Source organism: Leucoraja erinacea, chromosome 2 (assembly GCF_028641065.1).
Source record: "Leucoraja erinacea ecotype New England chromosome 2, Leri_hhj_1, whole genome shotgun sequence".
NCBI lineage: Eukaryota > Metazoa > Chordata > Chondrichthyes > Rajiformes > Rajidae > Leucoraja > Leucoraja erinaceus.
The window spans coordinates 84,518,350-84,541,513 of NC_073378.1; the positions used below are offsets into that span (position 1 = coordinate 84,518,350).

General features: G+C 42.2%; 1 protein-coding gene across 2 annotated transcripts in view; it reads left to right on the top strand.

Annotated features, from left to right (window-relative positions):
* Positions 1-14,179, top strand: part of tax1bp1b (Tax1 (human T-cell leukemia virus type I) binding protein 1b) — a 97,478-nt gene extending 83,299 nt beyond the window's left edge. For both annotated transcript variants that reach the window (XM_055659915.1, XM_055659924.1), the window contains 2 exons: positions 13,018-13,109; positions 13,227-14,179. In XM_055659915.1, coding sequence (XP_055515890.1) covers positions 13,018-13,109; positions 13,227-13,428 — 294 coding nt within the window. In that variant the 3' untranslated portion in view covers positions 13,429-14,179. The remainder of the gene's footprint in view (positions 1-13,017; positions 13,110-13,226) is intronic.
* Positions 14,180-23,164: the final 8,985 nt, after the last annotated feature.

The following is a 23,164-nucleotide window of genomic DNA, read 5'->3' on the forward strand; positions in this document are numbered from 1 at the left end:
GCTGCGCCGCTGCTGTAACAGCCCTGGTCCGGTTCCCGGCAGGAAAGGCCGCTCCGATCCAGCTGGTAGGCCGCGAGGTGGGAGGCGAGGACGCGACTCGGAGAAATAGTCGCGTCCCCGCCAGGAAGAGACTGGGAAACGGTTTCCCCCTTACCCTGCCCCCCTCCACCACATAGAAAAGTTAGTTTCCCCCAATACAAAACTTTAGACTAACTAAAAATTAAAAAAGAGATAGAAATAACAGACAGGCTGTAGGTAGAGGCTGCTGCCAGTGCAGCGCCCCTAGTGCCTGTTGTTTCCAACTTTGCTCTTTGCTCACAAATCAAATTGATTCTTAGTTCATCACCACCTCATTCAATCCCAACAATCCCTTGATTGGCAGCATTTCTGTAACCTCCTTTCACTTAAGAAATCTTTGTTGCTCAAACTGACTTCTAACTTATCAGTACTCCCTGCTTGGCAAATCTGGTACATGTGCATTTAACTCTGGAACTCAAGGGCCTGTCCCACCAGCATGCGATAGCATGCGTCTAGCGTGACCAAACGTGGTTGCATGAGGCATACGGCCTCGCGGGGCCGGTCCCACTTCGATCGGCGGAGGCGTGCGAGGCTGGTCCCGATATCGTGCGGGGCTCCCAAAATCTTGCACCGTCCGAAAATCCCGTGCGACAACGGCCTATCGGCCTGCAGCCGCATTGAGGCCGTACGCAGTGCCTTGACGGGCGTACGCAGCGTCTTGACGGCGTACGCAGTGTCTTCACGCCTAGCGCGTGGCGTGACGCGATGACGCCTAGCGCGTGGCGTGGCGCGATGACGTCGCCCAACGCCGTGCGACGTCCAAATACAGTCGGCCCGCCTCCTGCCCAGCTGAGTGGTGAGTATGATGTCGGGACCAGCCCTGCACAACTCCATACGCCTCCGCGGTTCGAATTAGGACCGGCCCCACGAGGCCGTATGCCTCAAGCGACCACGTTTGGTCGCGCTAGACGCATGCAATCGCATGCTGGTGGGACAGGCCCTTTACTGCTTGGACCGTACTAATTTCATCAAACATTGTCACCCTCCAGGTTATTTTCCCCTCTCTTTAGTCTGTGTGAAATACCTTGGAATATTTTACAATAAATGCACGGAATGAATTCAAATTACTCCTTGTATGTAGAAGGGAACTCATGTCCATGGACTGTAGATGGTTACATTGACCTTGATTTTAGAGTTACAGAGAGTCATGCGGCGTGCCTTAAAGCCCAGAGAGTCTGTGCCAGCCATCTCACATCCCCATTTACACTAATTCGGCACTAAACCAATTTTATTCTTTCACACATTTGTGAAAAACATGCCCTAGATTATACCACTCAGCTATAATCAGCCTACCAGGGTATTTGTGTGTTGGATGTGGGTGGAAACCAGGGAATCTGGATGAAATAAACCTAGTTATGAAGAATGTGCTCGGACAATATTCAAGGTCAGGATTGAACGGTCAATGGACCTGAAAATAGCAATAAATTGGCCACAGTTCAAGGGCTAGTTACCATTTCTTTATCACAATATAAATGTAAGTATGTCTGAAAATATATTCCATACTGGACCCATTTAATGAACAGATTAATTATTTTTTTAATAGATTTAACTCTCTACAACACATATTTACAAGCTATCTTAGGGCTGTCATGCTGCTTTGTGGCAAAATGCTCATTTTTTACGTTGTCACTGAGGAACTATGAAAGATTTAAAATGTTCACTGCTGCAATTTGGTTTTGTTTATTTTACATTGTAATTTTAGTTCTAGAATTTATTTTGAAGTCTCCTCGAATCTCTGGAATTTGCCTTTCACCATTTAACCTTTGCTTTTGTAATTTTGTAGTGACCAGTTAATTAATAATTTTGTCTCATGCGAAAAGGAAGGTGAATAAGAACTGCTATTACATGGCAAATTAATTTGTATTGCTGGAATATGATCTGTATTATTGCATGGGAAAATGGCAAGAGAACTTCTTTAAGGATAGGATTATAAGAAATGTTGCTTCGCCTGTCCTGATCCAATAAAATGTATGTTTTTTTTAAGGATTTCAGTAGACAAGCTTGCACCTGTAAATTTAGGTGTGCTCTACATTCAGCTAGTACTCTTAATTGCGCTGATGCTGAAATATGGATTTCCCTGGTCAGGAGGGAGATCTCTACATGCACAGTTGCACACATACAGTAATCCACTTCCAGATGCTGAAATGTAAATATGAAGACAGCATCAGTGATCTACATAAGTATTTAAATTTAAAATATCCACATTAAAATATTTTACATATTGCAATTCAAAATAATTTTACTGTAATCCTAAAGCAGTAGTGTTAGTTCAGCAATAGTTATTATCTACCGGTAATTGCTGGTAATTTTTATTTGTTCAGTGCATCTCTGCTCATTGGTGCACGTGATCCCTACATAACTTTGTCGGCAGATGTTTTCTCAAATTGCAAGCAGATTTGGCCACGTCCTCCAGTGATGCAGCATCTCATTGACTGTTGATGGGTGCTTTGAGGCCAACCTTGCTGTCCATCAGAATTGTGATCCTCATCAGTGCCTGCTGCAACTATTTATGCACTGTTAGTGCATATGAAATGAGAGCACTACTGACAGAACTGATGAGAGGAGCAGCCCAACTGGGCAATTTAGCTGATACATCTGACTGCACCGTGACATGTGTGTCACGCTTGGCTAGCTTTACTTGGATATACAAATCACTCAGAACTGACCGCTGGCAAGCGTAGTGCAGGGCTGACCAATGTTTTTTCTTGTGGAGATCATTATTGACAGATTTTGCAGAATTAGAATTGACAGCTCTTCTGTTTTTAAAGTCTTCTTTTCCACGTGGAATGCTTTTTTCCCCCTTTTCGGTAATATGGTATTTTGGCTGTATCATTCTTTTTGTGGGGCTCATTGTTGCTTCTATTGTGCCAGATTATATAATTGTTTGGTTTTATCCTTGTCACCTTATTGAATAGTCCTTTTTTCAAGAAAAACATTATTCTTTAATTTCTCAAGTTGTAAAAATGAGTAAACAATGAAAATGTGCATTTATATCACTTCACTTACAATATCAAGGCATTTCAAATCGCTTCACTGTGATGCTAGTCATTGTCTTAATGTATGAAACATGGCAGGCAATTTGTGCACAGCAATCTCCTGCAAAAAAACAAGGTTTTGGTGACAGACACAAAATACTGGAGTAACTCAGTAAATGGATAGGTGACATTTTGGGTCAGGACCCTTACTCAGTCTGTAGAATGGTCCCAACCCAAAATGTTACCTATTCATTTTCCCCAGTGATGCTGCTTGACCCACAGAGTTACTCCAGCATTTTGTGGCTATCTTTGGTATTAACCAGCGTCAGCAGTTCCTTTTTATTACGTTAAAGTTTTGATGATGCTGGTCAGGAAATAAATATTTACAGTCTCTGGAGTTCTCCCCTGTTATGTCTCGGATGATGACATGGCATATTTCTCATTGTCTGAAAAGGTTTGGCGTATCATCCACAGCATGTCACCTCTGGCAGCATGCCCTTGGTATGGCACTGGAGGATGGATTTCATTTGGTTAAACATCTATTTGCATGCTGCTGATATTGAAAATTTATTGTCAATTATTGGTCAGTATGTTAATCTGCTGCCCACCACCGTGCCGGAGAGAATGCAGGTATTCTCTTCAAATTCCCTCTGGGACTACACTCCATCTTGTGATAAATTGGCAGAGGAAGTTAAAAAAATATATATTTTTTTTTCTCTCATATTTGGAGGCAGGAGAAGAAAAGTCATGAATTAAAGCTTATTTATCATATCTATTTATTAATTCAATCCTTAATTCTTCATAAAACCAGCTAAATTCTAATGTATAATTTATGTAAGGTATCACTGCAGCTTGTTTATCTACTGCACAAAAATAGTTGCTTAAGTTTTTGTTTTAACTGGGAGGATATTGCCCTTCTATTGGATATGTTAAATCAGGAGTTAAGTGGCTGATTACACGGTTGAGTATAATGCGGTGTAACAATCTCCCAAATATAACCTTAAGGGTAAGCTATCTTTCATAGAGCAAAATAAATTTCATTTATATAATGCCTTTCACAACCTCTGGACATTATAAGCCACTTCATATTCACTACACACTTTTGTGGTTTAAACTATCACAGACTATTATGATTTATGAAACATGACAGCTAATTTTGCATACAGTGCCCTACCATCTGCATTTACGTAACAACTGTGCAATCTGTGATCTTAATATTTATTGACGAGTGAAAAGATGGCAGGAGATCTTCGCATAGGATTTTATTCATCTATTGCAAAGACATGGTTTCAATTTAATGCCTCACCCTAAAGGTAATTGTTCCTTGTGCAATAACCTCTTCAATTTAAACTAGGTGTATACATTCCTGGAAAAGGATCTAAATCTGTAACTTTTGCCCTCCACCATGATTGTTACCACAACACTGAGGTTGAGATTTTTGAAGTCACATACATTTAAAAAATAGATTGTTAGAATGTTAATGGATATTTTATAAATCATCTGTTTTCTTAATTCCTTATGTTGTGAATTGGGGATTAGTGGCTTATTAATTAATATTTCAATGGTTGTGATAAGCACAGGGTCTGCGAATCTAGAATCCAGTTTAATTTAGGCAGGTTTAAACAAATGTGTTTTCACTTCTTCAATTGGCAGTCACTTCTTTTTGCGTATGGCATGCACAGCTTAAAGATGTAGGACAACTTGTTTTATTTGATTGTGCACGCCAGGTTGATTGCATTAGTTGAAATAGGGCGGACAACGTGAAGGTTGCAATCTCCCACACAGCAGTCACTGACAGAGACATGTAGACAGGATTATATTAACCTCCATGTTCAAGAGTTTATTCAATTCTATACAGTGCATTCAGAAAGTATTCAGACCCCTTCACGTTTTCCACATTTTGTTACGTTGCAGCCTTATTTTAAAATTGATTAAATTATTATTTTTTATCATCAATCCACACACAATACCCCAGAATGAAGAGCGAAACGGGTGTTTAGAGATTTTTGCAAAGTAATTAACAATAAATAACAGAAATATCACATTTACATAAGTATTCAGAGCCTTTGCAATGACACTCAAAATCGAGCTTGGGTTCATCCTGTTTCCATTGATTAACCTTGAGATGTTTCCACAACTTGATTGGAGTCCACCAGTGGTAAATTAAATTGATTGGACATGATTTGGAAAGGCACACCTGTCTATATAAGCTCCCACAGTTGACAGTGCATGTCAGAGCAAAACCCAAGCCATGACGATGAAAGAATTGTCCGTAGACCTCCAAGACAGGATTGTGTTGAGACGTATATCTGGGGAAGGGTATAAAACAACAGGTCCCGAGGAGCACAGTGGCCTCCGTCATTCTTAAATGGAAGAACTTTGGAACCACCAGGACTCTTCATAGAGTTGGCCGCCCGGCCAAACGGAGCAATCGGGGGAGAAGGGCCTTGGTCACGAAGGTGACCAAGAACCCGATGGTCACTCTGACAGAGTTCCTCTGTGGCGATGGGAGAACCTTCAAGAAGGACAACTATATCTGCAGCACTTCACCAATCAAGCCTCTATGGTAGAGTGGCCAGACGGAAGCCACTTTTCAGTAAAAGGCACACGACAGCCCACTTGGAGTTTGCCAAAAGGCATGAGAAACAAGATTCTCTGGTCTGATGAAACCAAGATTGAACTCTTTGGCCTAAATGCCAAGCATCACGTCTGGAGGAAACCAGGCATCGCTCATCACCTGGCCAATATCATACCTACGGTGAAGCATGGTGGTGACAGCATCATGCTGAGGGGATGTTTTTCAGCGACAAGGAGACTAATCAGGATCGAGGGAAAGATGAACAGAGCAAAGTACAGAGAGATCCTTGATGAAAACCTGCTCCAGAGCATTCTGGACGTTAGACTGGGGCGGAGGTTCACCTTCCAACAGGACAACGACCCTAAGCACTCTGCCAAGACAACGCAAGAGTGGCTCCGTGACAAGTCTGTGAATGTCCTTGAGTGGCAAGCCAAAGCCCGGACTTAAAATTGATCGAACATTTCTGGACCTGAAAATAGCTATGCATTGACACTCCCCATCCAACCTGACAGAGGTTGAGAGGATCTGCAGAGAAGAATGGGAGAAATTACCCAAATGCAGGTGTGCTAAGCTTGTAGCGTCATACCCAAGAAGACTTGAGGCTAATAGCTGCCAAACGTGCCTCAACAAAGTACTGGGTAAAGGGTCTGAATACTTATGCAAATGTGATATTTCGGTTATTTCTTTTTAATTACTTTGCCAAAATTTTTAAACCTGTTTTTGCTTTTTTGTTATGGGGTGTTGTGTGTAGATGATAAAAAAGAATTTAATTCATTTTGGAATAAGGCTGTAACATAACAAAATGTGGAAAAAGTGAAGGGTTCTGAATACTTTCTGAATGCACTGTGTAAACTTTGCAAGTGAACGCTTTCAGGAAGTGGAGCTTGGTCTCTATAAAGATAACATATGACATGATTTAGTCATTGAGCTACACGGCACAGAGACGGGCCCTCTGGCTCAGCTTGTCCATGCCAAAACAGTTGCCGACGTGAGCTAGTCCATTTGCCCATTTTGCTAATTTCCCCCTCAATCTATCCCAGTGTTTGCACCCCCTCTACCATTTCCAATGGCAGTTTCACATCCCCACCATGTGGGAAAAAGTTGTCCCTTAAGTCCTCTTTTTTCCCCCTCGCCTTAAATCTATGCCTGCTATTTTTAGACCTCTCTATCCTGGGAGGAAAAATGTTGTGATCATTCACCTTATCTATACCCCTCGTATCTCTGAAAGGTTACTCATGAGCATTCTACGCTCCCAGTCTATCCAATTTCTTCTTATAACTCAAGCCTTCCAATCAAACAGTCTCCTGAATATTCTTTGCAAAACTAAAATATAAAGTAAAAACTACAACTGTTGAAATCAAGAATGTAACTAATAGTATTAACGATTACTGGTTTGTTGAGCTTCCATTCACAAGCAACATGTCTTCACAACATATAAACTGAATACATTGTGGGGCAATATGGCACAAAATAAAGCATTCTTGGGAATTAATTATTTAACAAGAATCGTTTTTGAAAGCCAAAAAATGATTAGAGAATGTTAATGTTTTTAATATATTCTGGTATAATTGTGCTGTAAACTGGAATATAAAAAAAATATTTTGATAGCATGCAGCAAGTCAGACAACTTTTGTAAAGAGACATAGTGGACTAATAATTTCAAGTTGCAAATGTTTCAATGGGACAGGAAGATCCAGGCAAGGGGTAGGGGTGGTGAAAGTGGTATCGCTAAACTATAAGGGCAGAAGGAAAACATGGGAAATCTAGTTGAGAAGACACTGAAGATGTGGCAAAAGAAAAGTGGGTAAATCCTATTAATGTACACCAGTCGTCAACTACTGATGGGGTATCCCCATCTAAATACCAACACTCATGTTTCCCACTCTCAGTGACTTTCAGTCAGCCATGCTCTTATGTTCTGCTGAGAGAAATTGGGGAGATAGTTTAGCTCTAAGTTCAATTATGAAAAAGTGTTGTAAATAAAATGCGTGCACAATGAACTTCAATAATTACAGTAACTTCATCTTGTTGAAGCAGCAAATTTTAAAGAGCCATCATCGATGTATGATTCTTTCAAACCTGTACTTAATATGGGTTATGCAATTTTTAAAGTGTTGGAGCAACTTATCAATTCATAGTTAAATGCACTGAATCCCTGCCCTTCATGTCATAGATTCTAAAAAATCATCCTCTATCTCACACTTCCAAGTTGCACTGCTGCCATTAAAAAAAAATTAAGGTCCATAAGAATGATAACTCGCCAATAAATCCAGTATGACATTCAGTAGGATTTTTTTTTGTGTCAGAATGTAGAACTTGCAAATAAAGGGAGTGGTTGAAACATATTATAAATGCATTTAAGAGGAAACAAAATAAATGCACAAGCGAGAAAGTGTATGCAAGCTGAAGGCTCTTGTGGAACTAAATTCTACCATAACATAGTCTTTCTGTGACATAAATTCTATTTAATATGCAGTTTAAATTTATGTGTTGCGTGATTTCAGTAATAATCATATTGTTATGTTGTTTCCTGGAGTGGTGAAACACTAATTCACACCTGTAAGTCTTAACCAGATGACTTTCTGATTAATATCCCTGTTAAAATATCAGTCCTGGTTAATCTGAGGTATCACAAATCCTGTTAGTGTTTTCTTGCTAGCAATTTGCATATGGTTTTGATAGCATTTGTTGCATACACTGCCTTGTTCAGGTATACACTGGACCCATTGTAAATTCAGGTATACTCTGGATTCAAGAGAATATGTGGCCGTCATGAGTATTGCCCCAGATCGCAAATTAATGATAGAAGTAATCTTGCCAATCTGGGTTTCTACCAAGCAGAATTAAGTCATACTTCATAAGAAAAGAAACAAGGCTGCAAATCTGCCAAGATATACTATGAATGGGCCACCAGTATGTATTATTCGTCTGAATACATTATAGATACTTAAGTACATCTTCAGATTGTATTTTTATAGATTTACAACATAGTAAATCCCTAAAGTGATTGACAGATGTCACATCAAAGTCAGCCAAGAAACAAATTGGTCAGAGAGATGGAATGTATGGAGCATCCTACATGGAAAAGAGATTTTGAGGTTTTGTAAGGGACTTTCAGAACTTCATGGCCTGGCATCCAAAGGCATTTTTCCTATAAAGATGAATGAAATCACATGAATGGGGAATTACAGACCAGTTAGTGTAACATCGGTAGTGGGGGAAACTGCTAGAGTCAGTTATTAAAGATGGGATAGCAGCACATTTGGAAAGTGGTGAAATCATTGGACAAAGTCAGCATGGATTTACGAAAGGTAAATCATGTCTGACGAATCTTATAGATTTTTTCGAGGATGTAACTAGTAGCGTGGATAGGGGAGAACCAGTGGATGTGGTGTATCTGGACTTCCAGAAGGCTTTCGACAAGGTCCCACATAAGAGATTAGTATACAAACTTAAAGCACACGGCATTGGGGGTTCAGTATTGATGTGGCTAGAGAATTGGCTGGCAAACCGGAAGCAAAGAGTAGGAGTAAACGGGTACTTTTCACAATGGCAGACAGTGACTAGTGGGGTACCGCAAGGCTCAGTGCTGGGACCCCAGCTATTTACAATATATATTAATGATCTGGATGAGGGAATTGAAGGCAATATCTCCAAGTTTGCGGATGACATTAAGCTGGGGGGCAGTGTTAGCTGTGAGGAGGATGCTAGGAGACTGCAAGGTGACTTGGATAGGCTGGGTGAGTGGGCAAATGTTTGGCAGATGCAGTATAATGTGGATAAATGTGAGGTTATCCATTTTGGTGGCAAAAACGGGAAAGCAGACTATTATCTAAATGGTGGCCGATTGGGAAAGGGGGAGATGCAGCGAGACCTGGAGTCATGGTACACCAGTCATTGAAGGTAGGCATGCAGGTGCAGCAGGCAGTAAAGAAAGCGAATGGTATGTTAGCTTTCATTGCAAAAGGATTTGAGTATAGGAGCAGGGAGGGTCTACTGCAGTTGTACAGGGTCTTGGTGAGAGCACACCTGGAGTATTGCGTACAGTTTTGTTCTCCAAATCTGAGGAAGGACATTATTGCCATAGAGGGAGTGCAGAGACGGTTCACCAGACTGATTCCTGGGATGTCAGGACTGTCTTATGAAGAAAGACTGGATAGACTTGGTTTATACTCTCTAGAATTTAGAAGATTGAGAGGGGATCTTATAGAAACTTACAAAATTCTTAAGGGGTTGGACAGGCTAGATGCAGGAAGATTGTTCCCGATGTTAGGGAAGTCCAGGACAAGGGGTCACAGCTTAAGGATAAGGGGGAAATCCTTCAAAACCGAGATGAGAATCTTTTTTTTTCACACAGAGAGTGGTGAATCTCTGGAACTCTCTGCCACAGAGGGTAGTTGAGGCCAGTTCATTGGCTATATTTAAGAGGGAGTTAGATGTGGCCTTGTGGCTAAGGGGATCAGGGGGTATGGAGAGAAGGCAGGTACGGGATACTGCGTTGGATTATCAGCCATGATCATATTGAATGGCGGTGCAGGCTCGAAGGGCCGAATGGCCTACTCCTGCACCTAATTTATATGTTTCTAAATTATATGGGTCTGAAAGTGAGCTTGGATGGACCCACTGCACTTAGAGTACCGGTGACCCCAGTTCAGTCTGATCTCGAAGCTGACTATGGAATATGCAAATTATCCCTGTGATCACCTGAGTGTGATCTATGAGTAAGAGCAGAATTAGACCATTCGCCCAATCGAGTCTACTTTGCCATTTGATCGTGGCTGATCTATTTTTCCCCTTCAATCCCACTCCTGCCTTCTCCCCGTAACCGTTGATGCCCTTACTAATCATGAACCTATCAATCTCCACTTTAAAAATACCAAATGTTTTTGCCGCCGCAGCCACCTATGGCAATGAATTCCACAGATTGACCAGCCACTGTCTAAGAAATTCCTCCTCGTCATTTTGAGGCTGTGCCCTCTGATTCTAGACGCTCCATCCAGTGGAAACATCCTCTCCACATCCACTCTTAGGTCCTTCATTATCTGATAGATTTCAATGAGATCTACTCTCATCCATCTAAACTCCAGCGAGTACAGGCCCAGAACAATCTAACGTTCCTCCTAAACTAACCCATTCATCCCAGGAATTATCCTCGTAAACCTTTGGACCGTCTCCAACGCCAGCACATCCATCCTTCAATTATGGGGCCCAAAACTGATCACAATATTCCAAATGTGGCCTCACCAGTACCTCATAAAGCCTCAGCATTACATCCATGCTTTTATATGATAGCTTTACATTTGCCTTTCTTACCACTGACTCAACCTGCAAATTAGCCTTTTGGGAATCCTGAACCAGGTCCTGCACCTCTGATTTCTGAATTGTCTCCCTACTTCTGTGGAATTCTCTGCCTCAGAAGGGTGGTGGAGGCCAGTTCTCTGGATACTTTCAAGAGAGAGCTAGATAGGGCTCTTAAAGAGAGCAGAGTCGGGGGATATGGGGAGAAGGCAGGAACTGATTGGGGATGATCGGCCATGATCACATTGAATGGTGGTGTTGGCTCGAAGGGCCGAATGGCCTACTCCTGCACCTATTGTCTATTTGGAAAGTAGTCCGTTTTTATTCCTTCTGCTAAAATATATAGTTGTACACTTTGCTGTGCTGTATTGCACTTGCCTATACTTTGCCCACTCTCCCACCTGTCCTTCTGCAGACTCCCTGCTTCCTCAACACTATGTGCCCCTCCACCTATCTTCATATCAGACAAACTTGGCCCCACAAAGCCATCAATTTCATCATCCAGATCATGAGCATATAACGTTAAAAATAGTTTCCTCCAGGCACTCCAGTTTCCTCCCACATCATAAAGTCGTGGTTTGGTTGATTAAGTCTTCACTGCAAATTGTCCCGAGTGTGTAAACGAGTTGTAGAACCAGTGGAGTTGTTTATAAGAATGAGGAGAATAATACAAAACTGGAAGTAGCATAGCTTTAGTTTAAATGCTTGGAGGGCTGAAGGGCCTCTTGCCTTGCTGCACATTTCTATCATTCTAAAATCAATATATCACTTAACTGGTAGTGAGATCTTTGAGTAAAGTGAGCAAACACAACTTGTTTGGCAGCAGTGCTTTGGCTGATCAAGTTACAAGGTGTATAGAAAAGGATGCCAGGCATATGGGATAGACATGATGGATTTTCATGAGGGCTTCATCAGCACATGAGCTGTTGGCAGGGATATTAGATGTTACAATTGTAGAAAAATAGGTGGTCTATGTTCTGTCAAGTATGTGTATTTGGAAGCTCATCACTCATTGCACTGAGTCCAGAACCAGGAGTCACAGTTTAAGAATATGGGCTAGGCCATTTAGGACTGTGATGAGGAAAAACCTTTTCACCCAGAGAGCTGTGGAATTCGCTGCCACAGAAGGCAGTGGAGGCCAATTCACTGGACGTTTTCAAGAGTTAGATTTAGCTCTTAGGGCGAAGGGAATCAAGGGATATGGGGGGAAAAGCAGGAACGGGACACTGATTTTTGGATTATCAGCCATGATGATATTGAATGGCAGTGCTGGCTCAAAGGGCCGAATGGCCTACTCCTGCACCTATTTTCAATGTTTCTATCACTGGGTAATGTATTACACCAATGATGCAGCTCAGCCTTGGGCAACTGACTGGATGTGGGGTGAAGTCTGATTAGGGAATGGTGATTGTGGGGTAGGAAAAACAATGACCTAATTTATTTTGTTAGAAGAGGTTTCCATTTATGTTATTGATGTCAGAAAAGCATTCTAGCAATTTGGAGAGAGTGGAGCAGTACAGACGTTCTCATGAGTTAAATGTTTTGAGTATCTTTCATTTTGAGGAATCGTTAATTTTTCTCTGAAGCCACACCTACAAAATGAGGCGTAATGGTTGTGATGCTGCTATGTTTTTCTTTTTCACAAATTATTTAATCATTCTCAAAACAAATCATAAAATGCAGTGATATTTGTTGCCATTTCATGATATTAATTGTTACATACAATTGGGCCTATATTGTAATGCATTCTTTAATCTGGAGAATGGAAACCTGCCACAACACACCGCAGGACAATGGTGAATAAGGTGGGCCTAATATTGTAGCTCTATCGTGTACCGTTTTGGCATAGTTTCAGGATCACATACACACATGCATACAAGCAAACAAGATTACATTTTTGTAATTTAATATATAGAAGAGATAGATAGACAGATAGATAGATATTGCTTGGCAATTTAAAATATGTTGGTATTACGTATTCCACTGACAAAATTACATAAGAATTGTGCGTGCATTTCCATATCAGCTATACAATCGTTATTTGTTCATTTTCTTATTTATACTATGATATTTTTGTTCTTTTGACAGGAGGATGATGACAATATGTCACCGCCAGGCATTTCTGATCCTCCAAGTTTCCTTCTACGTGAGCAAGGTGCTCACTTCTGCTTTAATTCAAGGTAATTTTATTTCTACAATTCACTGACATTTATTTGCCATCTAACTTTTTATGCCTTGACTAGAAATAATTACAAAGTAATTCTTCATTAATCTGATATGCATTTTTTATTTTGTAGCATTGATCTTCACAAGAAGTGTCCACTTTGTGATGTGATGTTTCCCCCGAGTTATGATCAGAGCAAATTTGAAGAACATGTTGATAGTCACTGGAAGGTGTGTCCCATGTGCAGTGAGCAATTTGCGCCAGATTTTGACCAAAGTATTTTTGAAAGACACGTCTTGACACATTTTTCTGAAAACATTCAGAGCTTTGATTAAATTGCAAAGCATATTTACCATTTTTTGCTCTATAACTAAAGTTGGTTAATGTTAATAATTTAGCAAATACACTATATCTTATCACTGAAGGCCACTTTTAAGCAAGTAGTCTGCTGTATTATTTTAAATAATTTCAAGCTCATGATTACATTGCATCATATAAATATAATTTAAATATGTTATTAGAAGCATGAGAATAATCATTATAATGTTACCTATTTGCATAGTTACATAGAAAACAACAGTAACTATTTTGAACTCTTCTTGCAAGACCATAGATGATAATCTTGAATTTGATTGCAGTTTATCTTTGTGTCAGCAACCAGAAGTACAATTCCAACATTTAATCTATTAAGGATTCTGAATTATATCGTGTATTTCAGCTTTCAAAACCTCTGTATACAGATACTTAGTAGCCAATTAGTTTATGCTTGAGTTTGAATTTTTTCTTTATTCTAAATTTATAAAGGTTTAAATGAAGTTTGAATCTATGAACAATTGTAACTGAATACATATTCTGTAAAACAATTGCATTTCCACTAAAATATTGCAACCTCCTGTACCATGAATGTGAGATTGAATAGCCCTTTTCTGTAAATGTCTACTGATAAATATTTTACAAATAATTTTGCTATGGTGTTAAGTCTAAGCATGTAACTGAATGTAAGTTTCATTTCTCAATAGTAATGATGTATCCAGCTTTGTTTCGGTGAAATTTCTCTTTGCAATAAAGCCAGGTCTGCCTAATCTATCCAGTGATCATGGATTACATCACAGCTGCTCAAGACAAAATACCCATTATCATTTCACCAGGGCCGGCCTTAGGATGTGCGGGGCCCAATTGGGAAAAAAATTCGTATAAATAAATAATTATGATTGAGTCACGTGTCGTGAGTAACATGACAATTCGGGGAAAGTTCCTTTCACACCGTGTGGGGAGTCTAGCCAGGGGTAAAGTTGCGAGGAGGGAAGGAGCGATGAGAAGGAGGGGTTCGGGTTCATGCCGGTAACACTAACTCACCGCTCCGGGCGCGGAGCCACCGCATTGTGGCCGGGGAGAGAAGCAGCTCGCATGGCTACGAGTGGCCTCCATCACCGGATAGCGGAACCGACTGCCATCTCAACGCAAGGCAGCACACGCGCCGCCACAGGCCAGGACTCTTCTCTCTCTTTTCCCCTCCCCCTCCCCCTCCCCCCCAACAGAAAGGAACCGCAGATGCAGCCATCACCGCAAAACGTCTAAGAATTAACTGTAGGTGCTGGAAAATCGAAGGTAGACAAAAACGCTGGAGATACTCAACGGGAGCGGGTGTGAGGCAGCATCTATGGAGCAAAGGAAATAGCCAACGTTTCGGGCCGTGTCTAAAGAAGGGTTTCAACCCAAAACTTTGCATATTTCCTTCGCTCCATAGAGGGGGGGGGGGATGCAGGGAGTCAGATAGACTGCGCAATGACAGAGTGAATCCCAGTGTGAGAGTGAGTCACCACCTGCGTACAGCGTTCCCACATCCCACTTCTCCACCAAGCAAAGGCACACTCCCCTCTCCCCTCCGCCCTCTCCCCCCCCCTTCCTTCCCTAATCCTCCCCCCTCTCTAAAGAAGGAGGCAAGGGGAGGGGGAGGGAGATCTAAAGGGTAACTGGTTCTGGTCTCCAACCACCTCACAAAGGGCAGCCAACAGTGGTAGTGAGGCAGAAGGGAGAACTCTCTCTCTCTCTCTCTCTCTCCCTCTCTCCCCGTCTCTCTCTCCCTCTCCCTCACTCTCTCACTCTCCCCCTTCTCTCCAATTCTCTCTCCTCCCCACTCCCCTTCCTCTCTTCTCTCTCCAATTTCCTCTCTCCCCCTATATATCTCTCTCTCTCCCCCCTTCCTCTCTCTTCTCTCTCCAATGCTCTCTCTCTCTCCCTCTCTCCCTCTTCCTCTCCCCCCCCCCCCCCTCCTCCCCCCCCTTCTAGCCCCCTCCCTCCACCCCCTCTTCCGCCAGTGTTCCCCCACCCACCCCCCCCCTCCAGTCCCCCCCCCCCCACACACACACACACACACACACACACACACACACACACACACACACACACACACACACACACACACACACACACACACACACACAGAGAAACACACGCAGACACACACGCAGATAGAGAGAGAGACACACACACACACACACACACACACAGGGACACAGAAACACACACACAGCCACAGAGACACACAGCCACAGAGAGACACACACAGAAACACAGAGACCTACACAGACACAGTCACACACATACACAGACAGACAGACACCAATGTTAACACAGACTCAAACCTCCAACCAGGTCTGCTGTTGTACGGCACCGAACGAGTTAACACAACACCCCCATTTGCTGATCTGCTACTGTATTCTCACCAAGAAGTTGCCTACGTAAGTCATGCCCTCATCGACTTTACCAGTTCCCCTGCCTAGGGTGCTGTGCCTTTTTACTTCATTTCTGCTGTCATCACCCCTCTCAACACTAAATCCTCAATCCCTGCAAATTACCTGTCTGTCTCCAAATTCCCTTTCTCATATTCTTGATTGTATGTCAACTCTCTTCCCATCTTATATACTCATTTTGAATCCTTCCATTCCAGTTTACATTACATCTCAATATCAAAAGTCATTCAAGTTAAGTCACTTTTATTTCTATAGCACATTTAAAAAACAACTCTCGTTGTCCAAAGTGCTTTACATTGGTGGAGGTACTAACGTTATACAACAGTGGTTCATATATTTACATACATAAATACAAACATATAGCCCTCCCTCAGAGGACGTCAAGAAAGGCTTGAGAGTAAAGATGAGTTTTTAGTCGATGGAGGGGGCATTTCTGATGGGAAGAGGGTTGCTGTTCCACAGTCTAGCAGCTGCAACCGCAAAGGCGTGGTCGCCCCTGAGCTTATGTCTAGACCGCGGGATGTTCAGTAACCCCAAGTCGGCCGATCTGAGGGACCTGGAGGTGGTGTGGTGGGTAAGTAGACTATTGATGTAGAATAGAATAGTTTCTTTATTGTCATTGTAACATGAACCATGTACAACAAAATTAAAAAATGTCAGCCAGTCAGTGCACCATTCAAACATTTCTAAAAGCTAACGATACATACAAGATAAAATATTAAAAGATAAACATCATTTATAGGTGGGGGCAAGCCCGTTAAGGGCTTTGTAGACATAAAGAAGGATCTTGAAATTTATTCGGAACCACACAGGGAGCCAGTGGAGAGAGGCCAGGATCGGGGTGATGTGGTCCCTTTTTCGGGTGCCCGTCAGGAGTCTCGCTGCGGCGTTTTGGACCAGTTGCAGGCGGGACAGGGAAGATTGGCTGATGCCAGTGTAAAGGGAGTTGCAGTAGTCGAGGTGGGAGGAGATAAATGTGTGGATGATCTTTTCTAGGTCATCAAACTGGAGGAATTGTTTTATTTTAGCTATCGTTCAATGCTGGAAGAAGCTAGCGTTTACCACGGCATTGACTTGTTTGTCAAATTTCAATGCCGAGTCAAATATCACGCCAAGGTTTTTGACGTGAGGTTTGAGTAATGGGGTAAGGCTTCCCAGGCTGCCTGCTATCATTTTGATTGAGTCCGAGGGGCCGAGAGGATGACCTCAGACTTACTTTTGTTTAGTTGGAGGAAGTTCTGGGCCATCCAACACTTTATATTCTCGAGACAGTGGATACGGTTAAGTAGATTTGATCGGTTTATGGGCTTCAGGGGGAGATAGAGTTGCGTATCGTCTGCATAGCAATGGAAGGAAATGTCGTGCCTTTGAATGACTTGGCCTAAGGGGAGCATATACAGGGAGAATAGAATGGGGCCAAGGATGGAACCTTGTGGAACCCTGCAGCAGAGGCTAGCTGGGGAGGAGAGAGAGTAGCCTATAAAACACTAATAATATCCTATGTGGCTGACCTTAAGGCAGTATATCTCTCCATATCCCCTCTGCTTGTTTCCCCTCCAAAATAGCATATGAGCATCAATTATAGACATTTATCATCCATGGCCCTTGGACATTCTGTGCAGAGTCAGCACAGATATTGGATGCTGTGACCCCAACCATGTGTTATATTGGGGGAACTGTGGGAGACCCCAAAGATTCATATAAACATCCAAATATACAATAAACAGTGGATCGCCTTATTTGTAATATTTTGTTTTCTCAAAAAAGGTATTCCTGTACTGAATATCGGGTGCTCACTCTTACCTAAATTGGACAAAATAATGATCACCAGACAAGTTATTATTGTGACTGTTTAGTAAAACTACAATTTTGTTCTTAAGAATTGGTCAAACTGAGAGGGCAACAACCTACTCAATCACAAACCTTCCATCCTTCAATGCCTGCAAAATACTTCTCTCTTTCCAAGCTAACAAGGTAGTTAGGAGGTCTCCTGCTTCATTTAGATTCAATCCAACCTTATGTAATTGATATGTCACTATCCCACTTCCCATCCACTTCATCCCATTGCCATCTTTGCAATGAAACATTAGATCAGTTGATTATAAAACATCCCATGGCAACATTTCAAGCTGGAGATCAAGAAACAGGAGTTTCCCCTGCTTGAGAAACAGCAAAGCGCATCATGTTTGAGAAAGAACTGCAGAAGCTGGATAAAATTGAAGGTAGGCACAAAATGCTGGAGTAACTTAGCGGGTGAGGCATCTATGGGGAGAAGGAATGGGTGACGTTTCGGGTCGAGACCCATCTTTGGACTGATGTCGGGGGGGGGGGGGGGGGGAAGATATAAAGTGGGTGGAGACAGTAGGACTTGAAGCCAAACTGGGAAGGGGAGGGAGAAAGCAAGATCTATCTGAAATTAGAGGTCAATGTTCATACCGCTGTGGTGTAAACTACCCAAGCGAAATATGAGGTGCTGTTCCTCCAATTTGAGCTGGGCCTCACTCTGGCAATGGAGGAGGCCCTGGACAGAAAGGTCAGATTGGGAATGGGAGGGGGAGTTGAAGTGCTGAGCAACCGGGAGATCAGGTTGGTTGCGGCGGACTGAGCGGAAGGTGGTGGTCAGCGAAACGATCCACAGACTCACAACTCTCTGTGTGAAAAAGTGTTTCCTCGTCTCCGTTCTAAAAGGCTTACCCCTTATTCTTAAACTGTCACCCCTGGTTCTGGGCTCCCCCAACATCGGGAACATGCCTCTAGCGTGTCCAAACCCTTAATAATCTTTTAAGTTTCAATAAGATCCCCTCTCATCCATCTAAATTAGTATACAAGCCCAGCTGCTCCATTCTCTCAGCATATGACAGTCCCGCCATCCCGGGAATTAACCTTGTCAACCTACGCTGCACTCCCTCAGCCGGAAGTGATTAAGTCAGTGATGGTACTTGAGATTAAGTCTTGGTGCTCGCCTGTGGGGTCATGGTCCAAGGATAAGTAGGAGGAGGTGTCTGAGAGTTGTCGCCTCGACTCAGGTCAAGAGTTCACTATTGAATTCATGGGTAACCATTAATAATCTGGTGTGACGGACCAAATCTGATGATCAGAGATATTTGGAAACACCACAGGCTGTTAGAAGTCTTAAAGGTGGTTTGTGGATGGATTCTCAGCTTGCCTGAGATCTAATCTCTGGCAAACATTATTTATGGGATGGCCATGACGGTAAAGCCTTGAAGTGGTTGGGAGCCATGGAGATGCTGAATGTTGGTACGACCATTGGGATGATGCAGAGGCAACTACAGGCCAGGGTGATCCAGCTCTTTGATTGGGCAAAAGGGAAAATACTCCGGTCAACTGTTCATCTGAAGATCGAATAACAAAATGAACATTTTAGGATAATGAACACAGTTAAATCCGATCTGGTGCTGCCTAACCTGCTGACTAATGTACCTTCAGCTATTGTTTTGTTTTTCTTTCAATCTTGATAAAACCCATCAATCAATAGTACCACTTCTCCTGCACTGCATGGGTATAAAGTTGGATGGGTTGGTCTACCATCTTACCTATTTCCTTCATTTGTAACCACAAACTGAAACCTTGAAAATACAGCCTTTTTATTGCCAGTTGTGCAACAGTGAAGTATCCCAAGGTTAATACTGCATTGAACAGACTATTTAAGTAAAGACATCTGAAGTTTTACAAACCTTTGCTACCATATTTCTGTTAATATGTTGCACTGAAGCGTCTCAAAGCTTTCTACCATTTATGTAGAGCAGTGAAAGTGTTTGACTGGGGAAATAGATTTGCCTATGTGAACTTTTGTAGACAACTTCATTTACAGTATTTTATATTGTTCAGTTTATAGAAGAATCCAACAAATGAAAGATTACAAACACCATATTGTTAATGACATGGAATTCTCTGTGCAACCAAAACTTACACAAGACAAATGCACAGAGAAAAATGCAAACCCATGATTCGATATAAATTACTTTGTTGAAAGTACCCATACAATTGAAAGTAGAGTACTTACCTCCTAGTTATCCTCCAAGCATGGTAATAAAATGTTATGTTCACTGTTTTTGTCATCAATAATTACTCTCAAACATCTCTCTGGCACAGAAAATGTCATTGCCCAAGTGTACATTTCTACTTTTTTTCTTCACTGAAATTATAAAATTATTTAAAAATGCTGACTTTTTTCTCTAATCTTATCTCTCATCGCAAGCTGTTTTTTTTTTAAAGAGACAATTAATGCCTTAATTTTACCCATTGCATTGTACACTTCATTTAGACTCTGTTTTGTGTCAAAGATGATTCTTTGCATTAAAAATCTGTTGAATGTGGCAAAATGTGAACCTTTAATATTCAAAGCATGTTATCGCTCACATGGTGTTCTCAGATGTTTTCTTTTCAAGATGGATCTGGGAATGATAAATAAAAAACAAACTGCTGGCGGAACTCAGTGGATTACATGGCATCTGAGGAAGGAAATGGACAGATGATGTTTCTGATCCGGACCCTTCTCCAGTGCAATTTGGAGTTCCAGCAGGAGATGCTGGGAGACATGCACATTTTGAGCTTCTATTCATACTGAACTGAATAATTGAGAAGTAGCCTATTATTTTAGAATGTGTTTGTACGTGTTAATCTTTTCTTGAGTAAAAGCTAGAACAATGAGTTGCAAACAATTCTGAGATTGGAAATAGGACACAAGTTTCATTGCACAAAACACCACCTATCAACGTTTACCAGAGATGCTGGCCGACCCGTTGAGTTATTCCAGCATTTTGTGTCTGTTTTGCCTAATTTCTTTGCTGAGTTCTTAAAACACAGTCATTTATGATCCAGTATTTTGCTCAAAGGAGTGGGGAGAATGAATGGGATTGGTAGAGTTAGTGTGAACGGGTGCTTAAAGGGCCTGTCCCACGAGCATGCGACGGCATGCGGCAAGCGCGACCAAACCGGAAGCGGGGGCCGCGCGGAGGTCGAGTGTTCCCCGTACCGGGCCGGTCCCACCACGCGTGACGTGAAGTTCGAGCGAAGTCTGCGCATGACATACGGCGTCAAGACGCTGCGTATGCCCGTCGAGGCGGTATGTACGCCGTCGAGGCGGCTGTGGGCCGGCAGGCCGTTGGTGCACGGACTTTTTGAACACGGTCAGTTTTTCGGAGCCCCGCGCGATGTCGGGACCAGCCCCGCACAACTCCATACGACTCCAGCGATCGAAGTGGGACCGGCCCCGCGAGGCCGTACGGCTCAAGTGACCACGTTAGGTCGCGCTTGCCGCATGCAGTCGCATGCTCGTGGGACAGGCCCTTAAGAGTCTTCACTGCTCGGGTGGAAAGGTGCCGTTTCCATGCTGTGTAGCGCGCTGTCATAAGTTATGAGAAATATTGGAGCTATTTCTGGACCCGATCTCATTAATAAGCTAACGATAGACACAAAATGCTGAAGTAACTCAGCAGGTCAGGCATCATCTCCGGAGGCTGCTTGCATGGATTGTTGTGCTGGCCAAATGTTGCAACTATAGTCTAATACGTCATGGCCTTCAGATGTGCTCAATCGGGCATTGCAATTTAATCTGAAGGTTAAAATGGCCTGCACAGTTCAGGTAATTTTTACTCATTGTACTCCAGTTCAAATGTTTTTTGCAATGTACAATAGAGTAAGAGTTGTTCTTAATATGGAACCGCTCAGCAAGTCAGGCAGCATCTGCGGAGTGAAATTGTGCCCATTTCATTTTCTCTTTCCACACTTACTGTCTGACTAGTTGAGTGTTTGCAGTATCACTTGTTTTATTTGCAGATTTTCATTTTTTTAAAAACATTTTCCACATTTTAACAATCGCCAAACCCCTAAAACATTAAATATTTGTGATTTTTATGTCTGGAATGAGCATGGTACAAGATATTGACAACATGTTCCAAGTTTTGGAATGATCTTTGTGACTCTTATGTAGCATCTTTTCTATTACATTATTGTCGTTTTAAAACTGAAGAAAACAAAAGTTTGGCCAACTTCACTATCAAGTTCAAGTGAGTTTATTGTCATGTGTCCCTGATAGGACAATGAAATTTTTGCTTTGCTTCAACACACAGAACATAGTAGGCATTTACTACAAAACAGATCAATGTGTCCATATACTATAATATAATATATACACACATTAATAAATAAAACGATAAAGTGCAAATAACAGATGATTGGTTATTAATAATGATTGGTTATTAATTAACTATTGAGTTAAAGGTAGCTTGTTTGCCATTTTGCTTATCACCTTTATCTTAAATTTCTTAATATCTGACTTGCTTAATTATTTTGCAATCTCGTTCCTATTCCATATATTTGATTAACCTAAACGAACAATACCAGTATATTTTTTGCAGATGGAATGAATGTTTCGGGTTACAGCCAAGTGCTAACCAAAATGGACGATGTGATGCTTCTTGATGTGATGCTTCTTCAAGTCAAACATCTTCATCAGAAAGGTCTTCAACTGACTGGTTTCTCTTTCCCCAGATGTTGCTTGACCGGCTGAGATCTTTCAGCATTTTAGTTTTTATTTATGTGTCTGGACCAGCTGGGTTTTTAGTGACCTCCAGGATGTTAACTGTAAGGACTGTGGTCACTGCCTAGTAGGTGCAAGGTGTGAATGTTCCCTGCAACTTACTAGCGAGTTCCTGAATGTTGTTTTGGTTTCACTGAAGAGGTGCAAATGAAATTGAACATGGTAAATGAAGACTCTCATTTCTAGCCTTTTGGTAGAAAGAAACTCATTGTTGAAGCAGCTACAATTGGTTGGACATAGACACCGCCTAAGGATTTCTTGCAGCAAAGGACTGGGGCTGGGTTGAATGGCGTATGAATTGTTGGATTGTTTTCCATTGTTTACCTCTTTCTTGATGCTGCACGATCAAGTTCTGCCTTGAGATCACCCCTCCTGCCTCAGGTCGCCTTTCCTCTCCTTCCCCCACCCCAACCCGGTCATCTATTCTCATCCCTCTACTCCTCCCTCATCTCACCCCACCCCCACATGCCCACTTCTCTCCCTTTCTCTGAACCCCTCCCCTCAATCCCTCTCCACCACCCCGCGCACTCCCTCCCCTCAATTCCCTCTTCTCTACATATCCATCCACATTTTCTTCCCGCCTCTCACCCTCTACCCCCTCCCTCCCCTCATCCTCCATCCCTCCCCTTCCTACCTGCCTTTTCCTTCCTCCCTCCTTTCCACTCCATTCCCTCCCTCCCTCTCCTTCATTCCCTTACTCTCCCCCCCCCCCCCCCCCCCCCCCCACAAATCAAACTCATGAAGGTGATGTAATCA